This window comes from Conger conger, chromosome 2, assembly GCF_963514075.1.
Source record: "Conger conger chromosome 2, fConCon1.1, whole genome shotgun sequence".
Lineage (NCBI taxonomy): Eukaryota > Metazoa > Chordata > Actinopteri > Anguilliformes > Congridae > Conger > Conger conger.
The window spans coordinates 63,059,501-63,070,324 of NC_083761.1; the positions used below are offsets into that span (position 1 = coordinate 63,059,501).

The following is a 10,824-nucleotide window of genomic DNA, read 5'->3' on the forward strand; positions in this document are numbered from 1 at the left end:
ACAGGTAGGGTCAGATGGTGGGGGATGACTGAGACTCTGCTGCTCCTGGTGCTCCTGTTCCTCCCAAGTCTTGGGCCATCCTTGGACCCACAATACAGAGTACACCAGCCTGGTGAGACACAGTAACCATCACTGCAATAAAATATTACACTAAATGTTACAGGCATTAATAACAGTATTCAACAGTATGTTTTTTGTGTTTCAATTTTTCTGTGTTTATTGTTTTTAAAGACTTGCCACCATTGATGAAAAAAGCACTGGTAGGTCTTGTTTGAAAAATTTACTTTCAGCTCTTTAGTTTGTTAAAATGTTGTGAAATGGATCTAGAAAAAAATAAAAATGTATATGTATTTTAGGATGAATTTTTGTCCAAGAAATACCTTCATGGTAAGTTTTTCATTTTAATTTTTGTTTACAAGCATGGATAAGGATTTAGCCATTTATTTTTTACATATTCACAGATATCATTGAAACTATTGTTTTCTTTAAATTTTCAGCTCTTGCCAATGCATACATATTTGCAAGGTAAAGTAAATCTCTATCCTTGAAGTTTGTTAAAGATGCAATTAAACAGGATGTGTTAGTTAGCTGTAATTGTGCAATTTTGCTATTCCTTATAATTTCAAGCCAATACCGGTGTGTTGTTGAAATACTATACTTGTGCGCTTTATTCTGATTCTCTTTGTAAGCTTTGGATTTGGTCTCTCAGTACACAGCAGCCCTGGAACCCACTGGAGGCCCTGAGGTACCTGTTGCACAGAAACACCTCTTTCAGTATGGAGAGAATCACAGTAAGGCAGTCAATACACCAACAATACACACTGCCTACTCTATAGGGAAGAAATTGCTCAATTTTACCATTTGTAAATATTCTATGCACAGTTGTACAGCACTATATCAGTCATGTTACTATACTGTATATTTGCTTAGTATCACTGCACTTTTAGAATGGGTATGTGTAGTGCTGAAACCCTGTGTGTGCTCAAAATAGGTTTCTCATTGTGTTACCCCCAGACCATCCTGGGGGATTATCAAAGGTCCCTGATTGATGATCCCCAGTTTCTCGTCTCTGAGATCAGCTCTCTGGACATCCTGCAGTTTACTACCGTGTTGCACCTGCTTTTCACTGGGAGAAAGGAGCAGGTCAGCATTTCATTCTTCACCAGACTCCCTGTGTAGTATGCCCACAAACAATATGAAATTGACTGGAGTTAACAATCAAAGAAGGAGTGTAGTAGAGACACTGAGAACATACAAGTAATTACACTACATTGAAGCATTCGTAAAGGTGTGTTCAGGATTGTTCTAGATTCTTCTGATTTTTCAGACTATATTGATTAACATGGGCTTTTCTGTGAATTTGTGCATCAGGCCATACTGATAAGCATAGACATTTTCTTCCAGACTATGCTGATAAACATAGACTTTGATGTGATGAAGACTTCACTGGAAGACAGCCCTGGTGGCAATCGCTCCCTGTTTGCTGTGTCCAGAGAAAAATGTGTGTTGGCACTCAGGGAAGGGTTCTGCGTTGACTTGATGGGCACCTTGCTTGGCCTATCAGGCGGAGAGTTTGTTGAAGAGGATTTTATCTCAGACTTGCCAGTGGATATCTCTGATGACACTTTCCGAAACCTGTAAGTGTGCAAAGGTTTATTGCTTATGAAAATATATTCTATAACTGGGGTCTTTGGTTCAACACATTATTTTCCTAATTTCTTCTTAATTAATTTGTTCTTCTTTCTTCTTCTTAATTACTTGAATACCCCTGATTCATTCAGTTTGAGCAATTTTTGTGAACAATAAATCATGTTAATTGTATGTTGAAGCATACAACTAATGAATGTAACCAATGAAGGTGGGGAACTGATTGAAATGTTAAACGCTGTATACTGTACATGCCCCTCCGATTTAAAACATAAGATTCCAATTTCAAGGTGCACCAGATTTAGGCGCACCACTATCCACAAGTCAACAAAAGCGGTACTGTACCTCTGCAATGCCTTTCAGCTGAGTAACCAGTTAACTGTCATTTTGCTTATTTCTTATACAGCACAGCGGTGTTTAAGGACTTGTATGACATGTTCTCTGTGACCACACAGAAGGCCATCTATAAGTGGATCACTCAGGGACTGCAGAGGACCTCTAAATCCAGCCGTAATCTGATAAAATTTCTCCTCTCTTTATTTAAACATAAACTACGTTTGTCTTGTTTTTGGATTTTAATATGGGTGTGGTAAACCAAATTTGACTAAATTTGGTTACACTCTACCTGCAATATTCCCAGCCTCTTTATTCTGCTTTTCATAATGGCAAAGCTGCTGTCTATGTACACATTGTTGTACAGTGCTTAAATGGCTTGTGTGGTTATGTAAGTGAAAGAACATTTGTCTGGGACAGGACAACTGCATAACAACAACACATAATACCCAGGCTGTAACGGGGAAGCACATTGTGTTACTGTACATTAGCATTTTAAGCATTTAACAGACACTCTTATCCGGAGTGACTTACACAGATTATGGTCTTTACGCACAATCCCTTTATATTGTAATTCAGGTTAGTTACTGGGCTCAAGAGTACAATGGCATTGCCCCACCTGGGAACCTAGCTGGTTGCCAGCCCACTTCCCTAACCATTATTCTATACCGCCACCCACACTGTGTTCAAGAACAGGAATATACCTGTATGTAAGAACATATTACAAAAAATATACAATAACAATATAAACAACACATCGATAGATTTAGACACACGTCAGACACTGAGAGTAGAAGTTGTAGTGATGATCAATCTGATCTCTGAGAATAAGGGAAGGGACATGGACAAGCAGGGACTGCCATTTAAGAATCATTTGAGTTTAATAATCTTCATGCTCATTCCTACCCCAGATAGCCCCAATGCCTGGATGACTGCTGAGAACCTGTGGTTCCTGGGCAGGTACATGGTTCACCTAACTGTGCCAACCATTCACAGGGTCAGCCTCAGTGAGGTGAGCAGCCTTTGGGTTTGTACTGTGGGAGATCTCGAGAATATGGAAGTTAGCCATTAAGAAATTAAATGTTTAATTTTCTCATTGCTTTTCACAAGTGAACAGTCAGTTGACATACATACTCAATTTGTATATCGGTGGCACCTCCATTATATGTTAACATTATGATAAAAAAAAGAAATATGTTTCAATTGTAAGGTAACTGCTGAACAAGCTATTTCACCTGCAATTAATATTGCTTTAAAATATCATTTTAAGTGAGGCTGCACATTTTGATCAATTGAAGATGAACCATCCCCCTCCATCATGTCTGTTAGATGAAGATTTTCATTCACTACGACAATGCCACCAAGCAGCTGGACTCTGTGTACGACATTAAATTAGGCCCCGGCAAAGCCTTCCTGCACAGAATCAACGCCTCAGGGTTTGACATGACCAACGTCTCAACTGCCTACAGGTCAGATCCTTCTAGTGAATAATATCCAACCCTGACTGAAATCTACGCACAGTACACCCACAAATGTAACATTTCTCAATAATGCAGTAGGATGTAAGGTCATTCTGTAGAGATACCATTGAGTCATGCAGCTGCCTTAGCAAGACATTGAAATGCAAATTATGGCTGTTTATGAATAAGGTCTTAAATGGTTATTTCTGTAATCAATGTCTTATCTTAAATTTCACCAGCATTGTAAGACAGTACATTTCTTACTTTAACAGCATGTCTTTTCTCAGTGTTTAACATGTGTGAATGTCCAAGTTCTAAATTCTGTAATTGTGATTTAGTTTAAAACTGATGATCAGATAGCCTCCATGAACTCACAGAGAGATCAGCGAAGAGAAACAGTAGAAGACTGTGTGCTCTGTGCAACCAATCCAGTACATTCTTAAGCTTTCAATGACTCAAGAAATCTTTTTGTATGATTCATTTTCACAAATGGAAGATGTCTTTTTGAATGAAACACTAAAAGGTCACATTATACACATCAACTGTAAAATACTAGGTATGAGCATCTGTGTTTCTGTCTTTTCAGATTGGGATTGTTGGTGTGTTTCTATGACAGCGTGCAGCTGTTAGATGCCAGTGATGCGCGCAGTCTGCTGCATCAGTTGATTAAATGCAACCAGTTGCGGGGGAGTCAGACAGAGGTGCAGAAGGTGAGGGTTATGCAGGCCAGCCAGGCCTGAATGAACACAGTCTATAGACCACCAGATTTGAAGGAATATTTCTTGGAAAACTGCATAATTATCTCCAACACTTTCTCCTGCCCTTTTCTCTTGCACTACCATTTTTTCATTGAATGTTCATTTCCCTGACCTCTCCTCCTCCCCCCTCTTTCTCAGCTAAAGTCTCAGCTCTTGTCACTGGTGATACAGAACCAGACACTGAATGAGTCTTTGGGCTCAGTGTCAGATGCAGTGGTTGGTCTGACTCCCAGCCAGCTGGAGTCTCTGTCAGCTCAGGCAGTGCAGAGGTCCATGGGTGTCCTCCAGCAAGTCCCTGGTTGGACGAGAAGCCAGGCCACTATACTGGTACACAAGTACATGGGCACCAACAAGGTGAACTGGATTCTTGTGACTCATGAGCTAATAATCACCCCTTTCCCCTAACAGAGGTGCAAAGCATTCTACACACATGCACCATGTATATTTAACCATAACATGATTTTTTATGGGATACAATAGTCAGTAATTCAGCTGGGTTAGGTGGTCAGCATGTCTGTGGATCGTTTACGCAATTTCTGTTTCTGCAGGCTTTGTCTCTCAGTAACATCAATGAGCTGGGTTCTCTGATCTCTGGGTTGGATGCCAACCTCTTCTACAGTGTGAACATGACGGAACTGGCTCAGGCCACAGAAGGAGTGCTGCTTCGCTACGTCACACACCTCAGTGCTGCCCAACAGCATGCCATCATCAGCCAGGTACAAACTGAACACCTCCAGCAGATGCCCACCTCCCACAGGGCCCTTTTAAGCACACTAAAAACAGTGTCTGCAGAGGTGTTTTTTTAAGCAGCGCATACTCTGTTCTCTTGTTTGGGGTAATGGTGCTCACTGTGGGGAGTTATGTGACAGATGCTGACTGCAGAGGATGTGCAGGGGGTGCTGAGCAGGATCCACGGGGCACTCTTCAGTGAAGTGCCTCTCTCTAGCCTGCTGAAATTACCTGGTTTAGAGTGTGCTACCCTGGTGGACAAACATCTGACCAGCAGCCAGGTATTGTACTGTTTGACCATCAGACCAGCACACAGCTAGTGTCTGACTTCTCTGTACTGTCTAAAATGTCTGACAATTGCTGATCAAAATGATATTTGTTGTGATGTGTAATTGCATTATATGTTACTTTTTCTCAGGCTATCTTTTTATACGATTGTCTCTCCAAGAGGACTCCAGAAATTAATTTGATGAGGTGAGGCAGAGTGTCTTTGCTACTTTGGAGGCAAATTTTGTGAGCTGAACAGTGACCCCTGCCTGTCTGCCTGTCTGTTTTTATTGTTTTTTCAGCAATGGGCAGCTCTTGAAGGGCATGACATGTGAGAGAATACACAGGATGGATGAAGACTTCCTGATTGAAAACCTCCCTGTCTTCAAACGGAACTTCCATCTCCTCTCTCCCTTCCAGGTACTTGGCATGGTGTAACTCTTCACACTCTGAGATGAGACTCCCTCCACATTATATAACTATTATCACACACTATCAAAAATCAAGTGAGCTGTGCAGCTTATTTGTAAGAGCAGCTCCTCCGGGGGTGGGGGGTGGGGGGCTACATTCATGACTACAGTTTGTGCTGTGCTGATAATCTCTATGCTGTGCCAGATGAACTGCTTGGCTTGGAGGTACTGGGATGTTGTGGACACACCAAACTCAACCATCCCCTCCATCCTACTGTTGGCACTACCGTGAGTGAGCCAAAAGGAGTTGTGCATTTGTGGTATCTTCCTTTCACTTTTGTATTTGTGTGTGTGTGTGTGTTTAGTTTGTGTGTGCGCGTGTGTGTGAATATGGTGGATACGTATACTGGTGGTAAATGTTACACATTTCCAACAGATTGAATAAAAAGGATGCAAAGATAGCGTAATAGAAAAAAGTAATGTACTTAAAACATTACATTTGGGATTCCATGCCCTTCAGAGGGTAGCCTGAATGCAATAATGTAAACATATACTTTTGTAAGAGCAATGGCAGCACCTTTCATTCAATCTGTGTGCAGTAAGGCTATTATATTTAAGGTAGCACTTCAGCTCAGCTCCTGCAATGTTCTGAAACAGTCCATGACATAAATGAGACACGTGAGATGTCGCTCAGTTTATGGGTCAGGTCCAGCCACTGACAAAAGCTGTTGCTCATGTAAAACTGTGTGTCATTTATTACTGATACAACTCTTTTGTAGACCGGAGTATGTGGACAACATGCCAAACTCATCCTGCAAACAGTTTTTATTTGCACTGAGTAACACGGACCTTGATCACCTCACTGTGCATGCAGAGAAACACAAAGCTGTTATGAGGAAGGTTCTCCAATGTCTGGTGAGTCCCTCTCAGCATCAGCAGGCTACAGTTCTTTTCTTCATCAGTCATTTTTGGGAATCTCTTTCTGAAGGTTTTACAGGAACCTGCACCTGATGCAATTGTAAAATACTGTATATGCAATTGTAAGTTTTGTAAATCACTTAAATCACAGAATTTCATATAGCAGAAATGACTATTTGTGTATGGCACAGCACACTATATGACCACCCCTTGCTACATTGCTAGCATGCCCTCTGGATTTTGATCATGTCTGCTATTCCAGAGCGAGGGAATTCAGGATGAGTATCATGTGGACCTCCTCGGAACGCTGCTATGTCACTTCCCCCCTGAAGCCATCCATACCCAACTTTCACCTGCTGCCGTGCCTGCTGCCCTCCAGCAGCTGCGGGGCTGTGCCCGTCTCACCCCGGAGCAGAGGGCCTCAGTCAGGGACAAGATCCTGCAGCTCTATGGGTATGGATCAATGGAGATGATGGAGCTCATCAGCTCAGAAAAATGGTCATTCGGGTGCATAACCAAGTAAAAAATGTGAAAGTAATTTTCAAAGTGAAATAAATGCAGCATTTTATAAGACTGTTGATATGTCATGCTGATGATGTTGTCTTTAAACTGGGGAGAACCCTGCCATATGTTTTTGTCTGTGGGTGGTTCAGGCCTCCTGTGCACTGGAGTGCAGAGCTGACTCAGGACATGGGACCTCTAGTCACAGTGCTTTCCAGGGAGGAAATATTGGTGTTGGCCAATAAGGTGTGTCTCTCTTGCAGCTCCCATTATATAGTGGAGAACTACATAATTATATAATTAGATAATTAATAGTTAATTGTGTGTTTTAAGGTCCATTTACATGGCTTACTAGCATTCTTCTTCTGTTCATTTTAAAGTATCCAGAGGAGGTTTTACCCCTAGTGGTGCAGGCTGGAAAGACTCCTCTACCAGATGAGTTCCTGACTGCCATTTTTGAGGTGGTACGTGGAGCTGGACACCAAAACTGGACCAACGCAGATTCAGAGACTGGTGAGAAAAAGAGAGTGAGTGAGTGAGTGAGAGAAAGAGAGAGAGGAGAGGGAGAGGGCGAGAGAGAGAGAGAGAGAGAGAGAGATTCACTAACCATGGTACAGCAAACCAAGATCATTTTGCTATTGTCCTTGCTGTCCTTGCCTTTTCTGAAGCTACCTCTGAGGTCTTGCTTGGATATTGCAGCACACATTTGGCCATCACCCCTATACCACTCACAATGTTTCTCAAATGATAAATGCCGATCTACACTGGTGGAATGAAAAAAAACAACACAGTCACATGGTGACAAGTTGTATCAGCCATGTCAGCCTGAAAATCCTCTCTTTTGGCCCAGGGAAATAAAAAGCCTTTCACAGCACTACTGTAATCTGTTTTTACATCCTGCAGACTGCCATTTGGTCAGAGCACCCTCTGCTGACGAAATCAGAAGGTTGTCAGAAGCCAATGTCTTCTGGTCTGCTAAGGAGTTGCAGTGCATTAGCGATGACACCTTCAATCAGACAGTGGAACTTCTGGGCTCAGTACAGGGGTACAACCTAACTCAGCTCATGGCCCTTAAGACCAGGGCTAAACAGGTTTGGTTGTTTCCCAATTTAACTCAACAGCCTTGGGTATTTCCCAATTTAACTTAACAGCCTGAAGTTAAAAACAAATCTAATATAATTACATTCCTTCTCTCTTGTTCTGTATCAGGCCTGGGGTCCACTGTCTACCTGGAGGAGCTATCATGTGATCGCTCTGGGATCCATTGCTCTGGCCTTGACCGAGGTGGACATTAAAGAGCTGAACCTCAGCTCAGTTGACACGTTGAGTGCTCTCAGTCAGCAGAACAGCTGGACACTACAGCAGGTAATGAACATGCACACTGAACACCTTAGTCAGTTCACATAGCTGCTCAAACACCTACAGACTGCTACTTGCTATTTTCCTCAGAAGACAGACCCTATCATGGTTTCTTTTGAACTCCTAACTGTCTGGTTGTTGTGGTGGGTCTGTTAGAATGCATGCCCCTCCTTCAGTCTCAGTTTGAACCTCACATTCTGTATGTGACCTCAGATGAATAGCCTGCTGTATCGCTTCTTGGAAGCCTCTGAACTCAGTCTAGGAGAGCTGCGGGGGTCTGACTTGGCTGGGCTGGGGGTGCTGTTGTGTGGACTGGAACCCAGCCAGGTCAACCTGATCAATCCTGAAGCCTACAGGTGAGTGTGTCAGAGGGCAGAGCTGCATGTTGGGTGTTAAGTCCATGAGCTTTGAGCTGTTGTGCCACATTGCAGGATATACATGAGTTAATCCAACTGTTGTATTTAAAGCTAAATCAATAGCTTTTTATGTGTATGTGGGGATGTGTATGGCTGTCATATTGGAGTGATTAAGCATCTCCCACTTTCTGGCAGCTCCACAGCAGGCTGCATCGGCTCCCTGCCTTGCACCCTGCCAGTCCTGAAGGAGCTGAAGAATATAGCAGAGCAGATTTTTGGGGTCACTGCTACCTGGAATAGCTCTGTGCTACAAGAGGTGGGCACGGTGGCAGGTGAAATACATTTTACCTTACTGTGCCTGATGCAATGTAGTTCTATGTTCATTGTATATCACTGGATCATAATGCCAGCATCAACATTTGTATATATACTTTGTTTGCTTAATTTTACTGTGGGACTTTATATACAGTGTTCAGACAGCTGCCCATCCAGGCTTGAGATTCTATTTTCAATTATCTGGAAATTGACACACATGCACAGACATTAATGTATTGATTATTATGAACTCCAACCACTGATTGAATGCTCTGCTCTGTGTACCTTTCATTTTGAATATATTATAAAACCATGACTAGAGATTTAAACAAAAGGTTGATAGTGATTAATACTGAAAGAGAAAATAGTTGTATTGTTTTTGTCATGTTGCAGTTGTATACCACAGTGACATTAGGGACTGATGTTTGATTGACAGCTGGCATGAGTGTAGAGGAGATGAGAAACCTAAGTCCACAGATGTTGCCTTATCTGCAGCCCCAGGCCATAGCTGCAATCCCCTGTGAGATCTTCCGCGTAAGTGTGGTGAAAGACAGGACTCTGAACTCAAATGATGTATATCGCTTTACTGGAAGTCAATAATATCCATGCAAATCCAACATATCTAAGCTGGGATGTAGCCAGGAATTCTGTGCCCCCTGAACAAGCAATGCACTGGGCCTCTGAATGGTGCAAAAAAGCATATTGCAAATAATTCTGACCCCGCCCTCCTCCCCCCAGGTTTGGGTTTTTGAATTATTACCACATTTTTCCCAACTTATGACAAGATATGCTGAAATTGCAAGCCATCACATCACACGCAATATATTCCAAATACCAACTTCTCTACTTCAAATAATTAGACTGTGGTACATGTAATTAGCATGGGAAAGTAAAGCCATTGCAACTCTTTGATTCTTAAGCAGGTTTTTTTATTTTGAAACATGACCAAAGTGTTGAGTATCAATTTACAATTTCTCCAAAACAGGAGTTTTCTCAGGAACAACTACAGAGCTTGGGCCGAGAGAATGCAATGGCAGTGACATCATCACAATGTGTCCAGCTGACTAAAGAACAGCTGTGGGGCCTTCAAGCAGCCAGAGATGGCCTGAGGGAAGGTCTCTCCAGCCACATCCATTCTGCTGCCACCTTCGACCTCAGCACCAACACAGCCAGCTCTGGTATCCACCTATGTTCCCCAGCACACTCCCTGGCAATCACTTATCTCTCATCTGTCAGTATAGGACTTACAGACCCCACATGAGGAAGATTAGCTAAAGTATTACATCGTGAGATTGGGAAGTGGGGGTTGGGAAGGGTTCTAATAATTAGAAATAGGATAACATTTAATACTAAAATCGCACTTATTTAGTTTTGGCTGAGGTGACATTAGTACACTTATTTACTTCACACCTAACTATGAATCCCCTCTCTTCTGGTCCACTCACCCAGATGGTAGAAAAATATAGAGAATGTAAATTATAACTAAATTATATAACTAAATACTCTGAACAAATATCATTGTAACCCTACTGAATGCGGTAGCTGTTTTGTGATGTACAAGTTCATGAGTGGGATAAGGACACAGTGAATATCGCCATTAAAATCACCCTGATTAACTGACAATTAATCCAAATCAGTTTCAAATGTGGTTTTGTGAGGCACTGGCAAAAATCATGTTCAGGTTTTCCCTTAATAGGAGACTAGTTGGAGACACATTGATAAGCAAAGATCTGGAAACAGTGTTCCTGATTCACCTGATTTCTTATTAAAC

The 10,824-nt window shown here is 42.1% G+C and overlaps 1 protein-coding gene across 1 annotated transcript; it reads left to right on the forward strand.

The window, feature by feature from the left end:
- Window positions 1-24: 24 nt before the first annotated feature.
- LOC133121282 (otoancorin-like) lies at window positions 25-10,314 on the forward strand. Its single transcript, XM_061230486.1, has 24 exons — window positions 25-122; window positions 710-791; window positions 1,015-1,143; window positions 1,372-1,637; window positions 2,054-2,157; window positions 2,892-2,992; window positions 3,310-3,449; window positions 4,027-4,150; window positions 4,337-4,552; window positions 4,747-4,914; window positions 5,068-5,208; window positions 5,346-5,401; window positions 5,497-5,614; window positions 5,810-5,892; window positions 6,384-6,519; window positions 6,785-6,975; window positions 7,176-7,269; window positions 7,404-7,536; window positions 7,927-8,114; window positions 8,233-8,388; window positions 8,596-8,738; window positions 8,934-9,070; window positions 9,490-9,587; window positions 10,039-10,314. The coding sequence occupies exons 1-24, from the start codon at window positions 25-27 to the stop codon at window positions 10,312-10,314; spliced, it is 3,378 nt and encodes a 1,125-aa protein (XP_061086470.1).
- Window positions 10,315-10,824: the final 510 nt, after the last annotated feature.

Bases quoted from the DNA above. Each gene is read 5' to 3' on its own strand.
- LOC133121282 (XM_061230486.1), top strand. From the start codon at position 25: ATGACTGAGACTCTGCTGCTCCTGGTGCTCCTGTTCCTCCCAAGTCTT. The intron at 4,151-4,336 runs GTGAGGGTTATG...CCTCTTTCTCAG, and splicing joins GTCAGACAGAGGTGCAGAAG to CTAAAGTCTCAGCTCTTGTC. The intron at 7,270-7,403 runs GTGTGTCTCTCT...TTCATTTTAAAG, and splicing joins TATTGGTGTTGGCCAATAAG to TATCCAGAGGAGGTTTTACC.